The sequence below is a fragment of the Ursus americanus genome, chromosome 8 (genome assembly GCF_024610735.1).
Source record: "Ursus americanus isolate L20-20 chromosome 8, mUrsAme1.1.p, whole genome shotgun sequence".
Taxonomy (NCBI): domain Eukaryota; kingdom Metazoa; phylum Chordata; class Mammalia; order Carnivora; family Ursidae; genus Ursus; species Ursus americanus.
Genome location: NC_142134.1, coordinates 4482148 through 4497136, shown reverse-complemented (window position 1 = coordinate 4497136; position 14989 = coordinate 4482148). Strand labels below are relative to the sequence as shown.

The following is a 14989-nucleotide window of genomic DNA, read 5'->3' as shown; positions in this document are numbered from 1 at the left end:
GGATCCTCAATGCTAACCAGCAATCCTTCCATTCCCTTTGCCTTTCGCCTCTGTAAATTTTCCATACTTCTACAACTCTCCTCAAGCTTCCAATCTCATCTCTTTTCTTCTAACTCTCAGAGGATAACCTCATCTGCAATTTCACAGAGAATATAATATAGAAGCCAACAGACAGAAACTCCCTCAATCTTCTGTTTCCATCTTTCCAAATCTGGCCATACACCATCATCTTTCATTCTAAAATTCTCAAGATATCCTGCCGAAATACTGCAAGAGACAGTAAAGCAAAGCACTGCTCTTCCTTCCTTATTTCTACCATACCTTGTGCTATCCTCTTTTTCCTTTTAAGGTGAGGGTAGAGGAAACAAAGAAAAAAAGATTTTTAAAAAACAGCACCGATTTAGGGGATACCTATTCTCCATTTCAACTCTATTCTTTGGTGATATTTCAAAACATGTAAGTAGTTCTACAGTCTTTTCTTTAATCACAAAATGATTCTAAACAGAAATCACATACAATAATATAAACTTTATTTAGGTCTTTCATTAAGAACATACTCTCCCAATAGAGAGTAAATTCTACAAGAAAATACAATTTGTTTTCAAATAGATGTGGTTTCCTGGAACACATTTCAGCACACCATTTAATTAAAGCTTTTTATTGAAGAAATTCAAAAGGAAGTCTCTCATTTATTCATTCACTTATCTCACATATTCAGCCCATTCTCACACAGTATTAGTTATAAAAGTAGTTAGCAAAATTGCTTATATCCCAAAAGTGCTTCACTACCATTCATGCTAATCAAATACCCTTTAGCATGGCTTCACCATGATTAGGGAGTCTTTTTTCTTTACTTTTTTTCCACCAAACACCAACATCTGTGGCCACACTCAGATAAAATGTTACAATCAACCTTTAGCATCTAAATATACAGGGAAAAACGAAAAAATGTAAATACATTGATATTTGATTTAAAATGACTTCAATTCTAAATTATGGTAAGAAAAAAAAAAGAATGAACTAAAAAGCAATGGAGAAAAAAGGGTGAAGAAAAAAAGGAAATAAGATCAGAAAACATAAAGACAATCTAGTTTTATCTACTCTTCACTTGTGCTAGTTCACTGTACTATAATTCTCAAGATGGAGAGTGAATTATCTGATCAATCTCTGTTTAGAGTCCTTCATGCTTACACTTTAGTTTCCCTAGAGAGCAACATCAGTACAATATCAGTACAGCTTCCCTAAGCTGTAGCAGAAAACAAAACAGCATTTTCTGTAGTGTTTCATACGCAAAGGTTCATTTTATTTCCAGAAAATCTTTTCTTAATTATAAAATCAGTTATGTCAGATCCCCAAACTCAGTTCACAATCTTCCAACTCTACCTAATTCTTCTACTTTAAGTAGAAGTGTAACATGAGGTAAAACTAAAAACACAGAGGCAGAATAATTAGAGTAAGAAAAATATTAAAAGAAGAGGACATTATTATGTTCATATATATATATGTGTGTGTGTGTGTGTGTATATATATATATATATATATATATAAAGATTGCCTTAAAGAAATACGAAAAAATTGTGCTACATTAATACAAGCAGGAATTGGAAAATGCTGTCGCTATTGCCCTCAATTTTCCTCTCATATGAAATCCTCCTACTTTCCTGCACACAAAGACAAAACAATTCTTTCCCCTCTTTTATCCTTTTAATACAGTTATCTAAATACCATACTGCGTCAAAAATTTGAAATACTATTCCCCAAGAAAAAATATTCGGAAGCAACTTTTGCCTTACAGTTACTTTAAAAGATGGGACCTTCCATAGAGTTGGTACTTTACAGACTGATTTGATAAATAACATAAAGCATAAAACACCTAGAGTTCAATTCTTCCATGTTTGTTCTTCCACTGAATTACAGTTCACACATTTTTTTAGGCGTTATAATATTTAAAAATTACATTAGTATCAATTATAGTTGAGATATAAGTCATACTTATCCCTACCTGAGAACTCCATCTACTTGGTCTTTGGTGTAGCCTTTTCCACTTTCGCTGCTACCAGATGTGCTATCCTTTGTGCAATTAGGTTTGTTTTGGTCACCGCAACCTGATGGTTTTCGGCAATGAGGGCTATTTCCAGCAGTGCTTCCATTTTTCATAATTATCTCCAATAGTGCTGTAGGAAAATACAGAAAGCATACTATGCCATGTTACATCATGTACATACACATGATCTTGAGGAGAAAGTTAAAAGCTGAAAAATTAAGAATCATGTACTCCAAAAGTATTCACCGTAGGGTTTTTTTAAATAAAATATATTCCCTTATATCCCTGTTTACAGACCAATAATCATCACTTCGAAGTAGAATACGAAGAAATTAAACATAATAACTCAAAATCACAATCATTTAATTCCTTATGACACACTTTCATTTGTCATATCATGGTGAAACTACAGAATACCCAAGAAAAAGAGATAGTTGTTAAAGAAGCCAATGAGATTATCTACAAAGAAACAGAAATTAGACTTTCTATTTATTTCTCAACAATAACAATGGCAGCTTTAAAAGGCATGGAAATAATACCTTCAAAATGCTCAGAAAGAATAACTGTCAACTTTAATTCTGCACTTATTTTCTAGAAAATGCTCAAAATTAAAAACATTTCAAAGAAACAAAAATGGATAAAATTTACCACTAAGATTTCACAAGAGGATACTATATACACACACACACACACACACACACACACACACACACACACACACACATATACATACATATACATATGTATGTTTGGGCAGAAGGAAAATGCTTCCAGATAGATGAAATACATAAAAGGGATGGTGAACAAATACTGTGGTAAATGTATGAGTAAATCAAAACATTGAGTCTATAAAACAATAATATAGTTATGTCTAGGATTTGCTTTAAAATACTGCAGGAGCATAAAAGAAAGGGTAGAGAAAATATATATGAAATAAGATTGGCCATATATTCATAAAGGTTAAAGACAAGAGGGCAACAGGGATTGATTACACTATTCCCCTTCCTTTTGTGTATGCTATAAACTTTCCATAAGTTAAAACTAAACATAAGGGGGGCCTGGGTGGCTCAGTCAGTTAAGTGTCTGCCTTCAACTCAGGTCATGATCTCAGGGTCTTGGGATCAAGCCCCACATCAGGCTCCCTGCTTAGCAGAGAGTCTGCTTCTCCCTCTCCCACTCTCTCTCTCCCTCCACTCTCACACCCTCTCTCTCTCAAATAAATAAATAAAATCTTTCTAAAAATGTGTAAAAAAAAAAAAAACTAAACATAAAAAAAAAGAACTAAAAGGAAGAAACAGAGAAATCCACCATGGTGGTAGAAGATTTTAACACATTTCAATTTAACAGTTATTTATGTTATTAACTAACATTGGGAAGATGAAAAAAATCACCAGGATACAAATGATATAAAAGTCTAATTTATGAAGCTTGATCTAAGAGATATAACATTATGCCCCACAACTGGTGAATATTCATTCTTTACAGGCACACAAGGAATAAAAACACTGACTACATTATAGCTAAACCATAATGTTATTCTCTTTGAATTTCTAAGAAGTAGTCATATATTCTACAATCAAATGAGCACAATGCATTTAAGTAAGAAATCAATTTAAAAAATTTAAGTAGAAAGATCACAAATGGGTTAGAAAAAAAATGAGACAACTCATACCAAAGAAATAATCATAATAAAAATGAAAAGACAGAATTGAACAAAAACGAACATACTACATATCAGAACATGTGGGTCAACAAATGGTGCTGGGACAAGTGAATATCAACACGCAAAAAAATGAATTTGGATCCCTTTGTCACCCCATACACAAAAATTAGCTTAAAACAGATCACACACCTAAATGTGTGTGTGAAGAAAATACAGAAGTAAAGAAAAATTTCTTCCTAGAAGAAAATATAGGAATACATCTTTGTGACCTTGAGTCAGGCAAAACATTTTTAGATAAAAGTACAAGTGACAAAGAAAAATAGGGAAACTAGACTTCATCAAAATTAAAAACTTTGTCCCTTCAAAGAATATTATCAATAAAGTAGAAAGACAATCCACAGAAAGGGAGAACATATTTAAGAAATCATACATCTGAAAAAGACAAATACCCAAGAGAAATAAAAACACACATCTACACAAAAACTGGTTCACAAATGTTCATAACAGCATTGCTCACAATAGAAAAAACATTGGAAACAATCCAAATGTTCATTAATTGATGAATGGATAATAAAATGTGATATGTCCATACAATGGAATATTATTCACCAATAAAAAGAAATGTAGTACTAAGGAAACAATCAACAAAACTAAAAGGCAGTTTATGGAATGGGATAAGATATTTACAAATGACATATATTTGATAAAGGGTTAGTATCCAAAATCTATAAAGAATTTATCAAACTCAACACCCAAAAGACAGATAATCCAATTAAGAAATGGGCAGAAGACGTGAATAGACATTTATCCAAAGAAATCTTCCACAGAAGACATGTTTTCCAAAGAAGATATACAAATGGCTAACAAACACATGAAAAGATGCTCAACATCACTCATCATCAGGGAAATACAAATCGAAACCATGATGAGATACCACCTCACACCTGTCAGAATGGCTAAAATTAACAACACAAGAAACAACAGGTGTTGGTGAGGATGCAGAGAAAGGGGAACCCTCTTGCATTCTTGATCCGAATGCAAACTGGTGCAGCCACTCTGGAAAACAGTATGGAGGTTCCTTAAAAAGTTAAAAATAGAACTACTCTATGATCCAGTGCATTATTAGGTATTTACCCAAAGGATACAAAAATACAGAATCAAAGGGGTACATGCACTCCGACATTTATAAAAGCATTATCAACAACAGCCAAAGTATGGAAAGAGCCCAAATGTCCATTGACTGATGAAGGATAAAGAAGAATGGAAAGAGCCCAAATGTCCATTGACTGAGGAAAGATAAAGAAAATGTGGGGTGTGTGTGTGTATATGTGTATGCATGTATGTATATGTGTATGTGTGTGTGTGTGTGTATGTGTGTATATATATATATATATACACACACACATATATAATGGAATATTACTCAGCCATCAAAAAGAATGAAATCTTGCCATTTGCAACAACACGGTGCAACATGGAGCTAGAGCGTATTATGCTAAGTGAAAGAAGTCAGTCAGAGAAAAGACAAATACCATATGGTTTCACTTATATGTAGAATTTAAGAAACAAAACAGGAAAACATATGGGAGGGGGAGGAAAAAAAAGAGAGAGGGAAACAAACCATAAAAGACTCTTAATGATAGAGAACAAACTGAGGGTTGATGGAGGCAGGTGGGTGGGGGATGGGCTAGATGGGTGATGGCTAGTAGGAGGGCACTTGTTAGGATGAACACCGGGTATTATATGTAAGTGATGAACCACTGAATTCCATCCTTAAAACCAATATTGTACTGTATATTAACTAACTAGAATTTAAATAAAAATTTGGGGAAAAGGGGGTGCCTGGGTGGCTCAGTCAGTTAAGCATCTGCCTTCAGCTCAGGTCATGATCCCTGGGATTGAGCCCCGCAATGGACTCCCTGCTCAGCAGGGAGTCTGCTTCTCCCTGTGCCCCTGCCCCCACTCGTGTGTGCACGCACGTGCGCTCTTTCTCTCTCTCTCTGAAATAAATAAATAAATAAATAAATAAATAAATAAATAAATAAATAAAGTCTTTGAAAAAAATTTGGGGAAAAACGAAGTACTGATATATGCTACAACATAGATGAATTTGAAAACATGCTCAGTAAAAAAAAAAGTCACAAATATTGTATGATTCTATTTATATGAAATGTATAAAATACGCAAATGTACAGAGAAGAAGGTATATTAGTCATTGCCAAGGCTCGTGGGGAGGAAAGGGTGGAACTGAGGACAAATGAAGATTAACTGCTAATGAGTATAGGGTTTCTTTTTGAGGTGAAGAAAATGTTCTAAAATTGTTTGCTGCAATAGTTGCACAACTGTGAATGTACTAAAACGCACTGAATGGTACACTTCAAATGAATGAATTATACTTATGTGAATTATATCTCAATAGGGCTGTTACATGTATATTTTTAAAGATCAACTAGCAGTGTTGGCAAATTTGTAAGCATATAGTTGTTTTATTATTTATATCATATACATATGTGTGTGTGTGTGCACTTCTACCATATCTTTTCCTACCTAATGCATTCAAGAGGTCACCAAAGACGTAAGAGATTGTTTTTATGATATCTAGTTGTAGATGACACAGAAAGGCTCTTAGACAGCAACCTATTAGTTATTAACAAGATAAGTATAATATGTTATACAGTTAATTTTTAACTACAGTTTAGTTTGTACTTAATGTAATCATAATGTTAACCTTGAGAGCAGAAGCCAGCATGGTCTAGAGGTTAGTGGTTCACAAAAATTCTCAAAAATTTTGTAAGAATTCTGGGAAGAAGGATGTGACCACAGCTAAAATTTTAAATCTCTGCCAAGTCCCTTATAAAATATGAGCAATTAGATAGCAAAATCAAAGCCTCATGCACAAAATCCCAAAATACCAGAAGGTGGGGATGAACCACCAATAGCTATAAGATCTATGTGGGTTTTACCATCTGTGTGGGAAGAAGTGGAGCACAGTAACAGGGCATTTGTCAGTCCACAGAACAAAAGATCTCTAAAATAACCACGAGGACTTTCTATATTACAACACAGCAGGCAAAACTGAGAAGAGTATGTAAAAAAGAATGAGTTAAAAAACTCAGGAAACAATAAGAAATAAAAGAAAAAAAAACCAATTCAAAAAAAGAAGACTAAACTAGAAGAAATAAGGAATTAATAAACTACAGACAATTTTGTGTGAGCAAAAGAGAATATTAAAAGGAGGAGAAATTTTTAAATTTAAAAAAATGAAAAGACAAAAAATTAGAAAAAAATGGCAAATACTGAAAACAGTTAAACATTACCCAACATTCATATAATAGGAGTCCTAAAAAAGAAAAATAAAGCAAGGGAATCAAATCAATATAACAATAATTGGAGAAAACTTTTCTGATAAAAACATTTAAAATCACATAACAAAACGGCAAATCACATACTTAAGAATACTGACCCAAAATAACCACCACCAAAATATATTCTAGTAAAATTAACCAAGCAACTAGACAAAAAGATAAAATAACTTATAAATGAAAGAAAATTAGAGTGTCATCAAACTTTACTTATCAGTAGTATTTGCGGAAAACAATGGAGTAACATATTTAGGGTATCCAAAGAAAGAAAATTTCAGCCAAGTATTTTGTATGCACCAACTAACTTCAAGCACTGAGGCCCCAAATGAATGGTTTTCAATGTTCCAGAACTTAGGAGCATAGTTCCCACAAGCCCTTCCTAGAAATCTACTAGAGAACAAGCTTCAGGAATCCAAAATAATTATAAATACATTGATATAAGGACTGATGGTGAGAACTAAATGTATAGTGACGTACAGAAATAAGACTAATGACAATTAAAAGAAAGAGCATATAGTATATAATAATAATAAGCTCTGACACTGTAGACAGATTCAAATATTTTTAAAATGTTGGGCTTCCTCTGGCTTGTCTTTTACTTGAAAAAAATTATTGGTCTTCTCTTCCCTTTCTTTCTCTACCTTTTGGCAGCTGACACTTGGATGAAGGAAGCTTATTGGAACCAAGAGGGCAGTTATAGCCAAAAACAGGGCTGAGAATGGCATTACAAATATGGAAACAGAGAAGACTAGAATGAACGCTGGTGGACTGAAAGGGAAGTCTGCGAGTGTTCCACAGATATCAAAATTAAGATTAAATGACTATAAATGTGTATATGCCCATATACAAACACATATAACACACAGATACACATACACATACATATACATACATACATTCACACATACGTATATTTCTTAGTTTTGTTGAGAGGACCCAAAGGCAATGACAACCCTGTAGCAAGAAGCCTATCGAACGTGTATATCTTAGTTTCCAAGTACCATTGACCACTGAAAAGAATAAGAGCTCCTTGGAGAAATAGCTGATTCCCAGGACAATAAAATAAAAAGTGAACCTGAAAATTTTTTTGTGCCAAAAAGTAAGGAAGCTCAAAGAGTGATGAAGACATGTCAAAAAGACACAGGAATCAGCCTGAAGGGACTCCTGACTAAATCTGAGGCAATCTGAGCATCAAAATTAAAAATGATAGCAATGGGGGTGCCTGGGTGGCTCAGCTGGTTGAGTGTCTGACTCTTGGTTTTGGCTCAGATCATGATCTCATGGGTCATGAAACTGAGCCCCACCTCTGGCTCCACGTTTAGTGGGGAGTCTACTTGAGATTCTCTCCCTCTCCCACTATCCCTCCCCCCCCACTCACCCATGCACTGTCTCTCAAATAAATAAATCTTTTTTAAAAAAATGATAGTAATGGATTAAATAGGAATCCATGAATCAAAACTAATAAATAAAGTTGAATGCCAACTAATAAATTATAGAAGGAATGACAGAATTAAAAACCACCATTTGACAGCCATTAGAAATTTATTCAGGAAAGAATCATCGATGGACGCTAAAAGGAGTTGTGTAAAGTTTGTTGGGGAACAGGACATTTACACAGTTGCAAGTATTTTCCCACAAAATATTTATTAATTACAAAGGGGAAACAAAGTAAGTTTAGAATGGAGAAACCTGACAATCAGCAACTCAAACAAGTGATCAAAATTAGCATCAATCAATTAAGACCGTACTCCTGGTATGTTACACTAAGAAAACAACATCACTGCTATGTATTCCTGCCAAAAATTCATACAAGGCAATGTCAAACCCAAATTGAGGGAAATTCTATAAAATAACTGGCCTATGCTCATAAAAAATGTCAAGGTCAAGGGAGAAAAGAGAAAAGATGGTATCTGGAGAATAAAACATGTCAAATAAAGGCAACATATGTCTTTTTTGCTACCAAGGACATAATTGGGAAGATGAGCAGAATTTGAATGAGGTACATGCATTAATTTCATTAATTTAATGGTTATACTGTGGTTATATAAGGGTGTCCCTATCTTAGAAAATATACACTGAATTATTGAGGGGTAACGGGACATCCTGTCTACAACTTACTCTTAACTGGCTCAGGAAAAAATACAGTAAGAACAAATTGTACATGTATGCGTGGGATGGGGGAGACGGCAGGGGAAGGACAGAAGAAGGGCATGATAAAGCAAATGTAGTAAAATTTTATCAAAATAGGAAGCCTGAGTGAAATACACAAGGGAAGTCTATATTATTCTTGTGACTTTTCTAGAAATTTAAATTATTTCAAAATTTGAAAAAACTTGAAATGGGGAGGGAAAATGGGGAGAGCATATGCTAAAATTTTTAACTTTTCAATAACTGTATTAGGGGAATATTATTGGTAATACTACTCTGAAACTATGATGCAAGTTTATGATGAGGCAGAAAGCAAAAAAAGATCATGACATATTCTATCATTTACCATGGTCTTGAGAACCAGCATTACTACTGTGGAAGGAAGGAAACAGAAATATAAGCTAGGGGAAAAGAAAAAAAAAAAAAAAGAAATATAAACTAGAGAAATTTAACACCCCAAAGTGCTTAATTTGAATGAGAAGTAAAAGTATAAACTCATAAGCTATTTTAGCTTTAGAAAAAAAAAGAAGTTATTTCCTAGTCTGTACACTGAAAAAAACCAGAAATAATGAACAATCTGGTAACTACAGCATCCTTAGTGCCAGACTGTGATGTTGAAACATCATTTTCCACTAAAAGAAACTTACTGAAGATATGATTGATTCCAGATCTATCCCAGAAAATGTGCAAGAGGAGCCTGAAACATTGTTACACCAAACAGCAAGCTAACTATTAAAGACTATTGGGAATCTGTCTATACTCAGAAGCTAAATGTTAAAGGGTTCCCCACTGGCCAAGGACCTAAAAAATAATACAGTTGACCCTGAACAACCCAGCAGTTAGGGGCACCAATCCACACGCAGTTAAAAAATACCCATATAACTTCTGGCTCACTAAAAACCTAACTACTAATAGCCTACTACTGACAGGAAGGAAGCCTTACCAATGACATAAATACTTGATTAACACATATATGTTGTATGTTATATGTATTATATACTGTATTTTTCTTTTTTAAAGATTTTATTCATTTATTTGACAGAGAGAGAGACAGCCAGTGAGACAGGGAACACAAGCAGGGGGAGTGGGAGAGGAAGAAGCAGGCTCATAGTGGAGGAGCCTGATGTGGGGCTCGATCCCATAACGCCGGGACCACGCCCTGAGCCAAAGGCAGACGCTTAACGACTGCACCACCCAGGCGCCCCTTATATACTGTATTCTTACAATAAAATAAGCTGGAGAAAAAAATGTTACTAAGAAAATAATAAGGAAGAGAAAATACATTTATAGTACTGTATTTAGCCAAAAAAAATTTTGATTAGTGGATCCACACAGTTCAAACCCATGTCGTTCAAGGGTCAACTATACTCATTAGCTGCTTTTGGAGAAATAAAAGGGAACCAAATCCTTTTCTTGAAAACTGATAAAAGCAATCAAGCACTTGTCTTTCCTGTATGAACTGTACCACTATGTAACCGTAAGACAGGAAAGGGGAAATATCTCTTTATAGAAGTAGTTCAGCTAATAAATGAAAAATTTTTTAGAACTTGTGGAGTCAGATATGAAAATAGTTTTTTGTGTTTAGTATTTACAGGTGGACACAAAGTCCCTATGCACACTAATTAGAAGTTATCTGTACATTCCCTTTCAATGTTAGTACAAAAATAATCTTCCAGTGTTTTTCTGGACATCTTCCAGGTTAATAGCCAGATGCTGAATACTGGTGAAGCAGGATCATACTGTCGTTCTATATTTTCAACATGTTTATGATACTAAAAATTTTTCTACAATTTCATGTACAGGGGCTCTGCTTAACAATGGCTATGTGTATACATGCACTCACACCAAACACTCTTTGACTCCAAAGAGTGAAAATTTGGACAAGTTCCATTACCTCTGTGTCTCAATATCCAGTTCTGTCATCTTAAAAATAGAATCAGCAAGGCTTTCCATATTAACAATTTCTGGAACTAATGCCCGAGAAGGTAGTATGATTCAACACTGGTATGGTTCAAACACTGCCAGAATTCAGAACACATTGGATTTTTCTGTCTTAGTTATCACATGAGATCTCATTTGCAATAATGTGCATTATTACAAACATTAGTTGGGCAAAAACAGTACTTATAAACCAGACCGCATTTACTTTTGGTTTTCACAATTATACAACATCATTTTATGCCTTCGCTTTCCACACCTATTGCTTTGCTTTTGGGGTTTTGACAGAATCTGCATTTAATTTAAGAATACTCCATGTTAAAGACTAGTGAAAGAGTAAATATGGTATTAAAAATGTTTATGTGAATCATCCAAAAGTGAAGAACCAAGATGTTTTTATTTCATAAGCTTCTACTGCACACTTGTTATATAGAATGTCCACTATTAGCTAAATCTAAAGTAAGAATACATAATCTGAAATACAAATGGATGTTTTCCTCCTCTTCACAAACCAGAAACAGCTTTTATTTGTGTGATTGTAAAAGTAATGTTTCTTAGCTCATTAAAAGAGCCATAACAAACTAAAAATCACTTATAAATCTCACAAAAGAAAATCACCCAACCATTTTGGTATATTTGACTCTAGTTACTCTAGTTAGCTGTCAAGTTTTTTTATGTATGCTTAAACAAAATGAGAATAATTTACATATAGGGGCGCCTGAGTGGCTCAGTCCTTAAGCATTTGCCTTCGGCCCAGGGCGTGATCCCAGGGTCCTGGGATCGAGCCCGCATCGGGCTCCCTGCTCCACTGGGAGCCTGCTTCTTCCTCTCCCACTCCCTCGGTTTGTGTTCCCTCTCTCGCTATCTGTCAAATAAATTTAAAAAAAAAAAAGAATAATCTACATATGTTGACAGATTACCTTCAATTCATTATACATCGTGTATTTCATTTTATATCAATAAATATCCGTCCACTTTATCTATCTATCTATCTATCTATCTATCTATCTATCTATCTATCTATCTATCTTATTCAGGACTACTGCAATAGGGGAGTAATCAAGCTTAACTCTAAATTCGGCACAGACAGCTGGGGATTTACAGCCAATGAGCAGGGTGAAGGGATCAGCGGATGGAAAATTATTGAGGCACGTTATTATTTTTAATAGGTGCATAGTATCTGAATGCAATGTAATTTATTTAATCGATTCCCACTAATGAACATTTATACTTTCCAAATTTTGCTAGTGACAATTTTTATATATACATTTTTGCATACTTATCTGATTACTGAAAAGCTTCATTTATGAATATATTAGCATATTAAGCCAGATAGCTATAAGATTTTCATTTAATTATTTAGCAAATCATCTTTATTGAAGGGAATAATGTTATATAAACAGGTATTGTTCCAAACAATACAGGCTTATACGTATCAAAGCAAATACTGTCAAGTACCAGGGAAGTAAAAAGAATAATTAAGATTAAAATGGTTCTTGATGGCAAAGAACTTTTTAATCTAGGGGAGGGATGGCTATATACACAGACAGCATAGCACAAGGAATGAATGCAGCCAAATAGGGGGAACCACATGTTAACGAAGCATGGAATGAGTAGTTGAATCTAAATGGAGAGCAATCCTAACTAAAAGCAATTGTTTTGCGTTCAAACAGGTAACTACAAATGACAGAAAAGAAAGAGACAAATATTATACTGTTGACTCCAAGGCAGTATCCAAATACTTCCAGCTTAGTAATAATACATGACATTCTTAAAGCACTTAATAAAATATCCTTATAATAATCCTGTGAAAATTACAGATGAGATAACTAAGTTTCAAGAAGGAAAGAAGAATGACAGGAATCGAGCCATTATTATGTCCAGCAGATACATTATACTCCATTCCTGTAGAATGTAAGCTCTAAGAGGACAAGGACTTTATCTTATTGTTCACTGACTCCCCAGCCACAAAGAAGTGTGGATTCAATAAATGTGTGTTGAATAAATGTATCCCCATTTTAGAGATGAGAAAATTGAGGCTCCAAAAAACAGTCACATATGCAAGGTCATACAACTATTAAATTAAGGTTCAAAACCAAATTCAGTATTCTTTCTTTAACTATAATGTCTGAAACACTTTGGCTATTGGCTGAAATTTGGAGATCATTTTATAACACTTAACTCGATGTTATCAAAATAACTGTTCCAAATGTATAATCTGTACTCATCACTAAATTTTAATTAAGTCAGAAAGAGAAAGAAAATGGAACTGCCTTAAAAGGAATAGGTTGGCTACTAATCCAGATGTGTAACGACAGTTTGAAAAGCTTTATTTTACTATTTTAAGTGAGGCAAAAGAGGGACAGAACTTTGAATTTTTAATTAGATTTAAATTTTAAAATAATGTAGTAAGAAAAAAAGGAAAATGCCATACATATATCTCTCACATGAGGGAAAAAATAGAGGACTATTTTAATCGCTATCGCACAGAAAGATGCTGCAAATTACACATGAGTTAACCATTCATTAAAGCAGACACAGGATGGCCTTTTTTGAAGTTGTAGGCCACAATCTGGTTCAAGTTACTGAGAAATTCTGAAAACAATCAAAATGCTTTTCTTCGGAAAAAAAAAAAACAACCCAAATCTATACTAACTGCCCCAAATTAGTATGAAACACTAAAGTTGATACTAAGTAAATAGCAATGTAAAGCATTAAAACAGTGAGATTGTATCCCTCTGTGAAAGTACAAAACATATCAATAATTCAATAAATATACAGTTTAAGAAACTAAAAAGTAATTTACTTTTCTTCCTGCTGACATTATTTTTCCAGAATATGTAGTAGCTAGTCATATATATCAAACCTTTTGAACATAAACCAAACTCGTTGTATGAAAATATTTGAATATTTGTAAAATTCAATTCACTTAGAAGTCCACTGCAATAAATGATCCATAAAATAATATTCTCAACTAAAAACATAGAAAGCAATAATGTCCTAGATCCATTTGAAAATCAAGCTTTTCTTCAAGGAAAACTCTTGCCAACTTTTTTAAGTGTTTTATCAATCAAACTGCTCACCTGGCAAAAATAAAATGTGAAGAGGATAAAAATTCTCGAGTTTAGTTAGAATTTACTCTCACATTTTCCCATTCACTGTATAAGAATAATGAAAGTCAATATGCAATGTTTTCTTTTGCCCCTCTTAGTATGAAAACACATCCAGAGGAAACTTCAGAGTTATAAGAATTTGGTAGTAATCTAGAATAGGAGAAATGCAGGGATAAAATTTCATTTTAACCGGTAGCTTCGATTTCTTTCTATACTAAATATTTTCTCAGGACTTACACAAATGTTCTAGACCTTTCCCTCCCCTAAGTTCTTAAATTATTCCATTAAACATCTTCTGAGAAGATTCTATGTAAAACACACTTTGCTAAGTATTTGATCATAACTTTATTTCAGCTAATGCTCACCTCAGCCCTGTGATGAAATCTTCGTTTGGCACATAACTAAAGAAGACAGAGATGCTAAGTAACTTCTTCCTGGTTACAAAACTGTCAGAGGCAAAGTCTGCATCTGAACCAAGATTTTTTGACCACTCCACAACTGTAACTATCACTTTACTTGGTAAACACAGACTGCCTTTACAAGACATTGTACTATTAATATTCACTGCTATTTTTCTTAATTTTTTCTATGTTCATGTCTTTAAGAGCAACAACTGTGTTGTGCTTTGATATCTTACAGTATCCTTTAGCAGACTGATTCAAATTGCTTATATGATAGGGGTGCCTAGCTGATACAGTCTGTAAAGCACATGACTCCTGAT

General features: G+C 33.8%; 1 protein-coding gene across 1 annotated transcript in view; it reads right to left on the bottom strand.

Moving 5' to 3' along the window:
• The window catches only part of DNAJB14 (DnaJ heat shock protein family (Hsp40) member B14), a 49495-nt gene that overhangs the window by 30930 nt on the left and 3576 nt on the right, over positions 1-14989 (bottom strand). The window contains exon 2 of the mRNA XM_045792442.2: positions 2003-2174. Within this exon, the coding sequence (XP_045648398.1) occupies positions 2003-2174 (172 nt within the window). The remainder of the gene's footprint in view (positions 1-2002; positions 2175-14989) is intronic.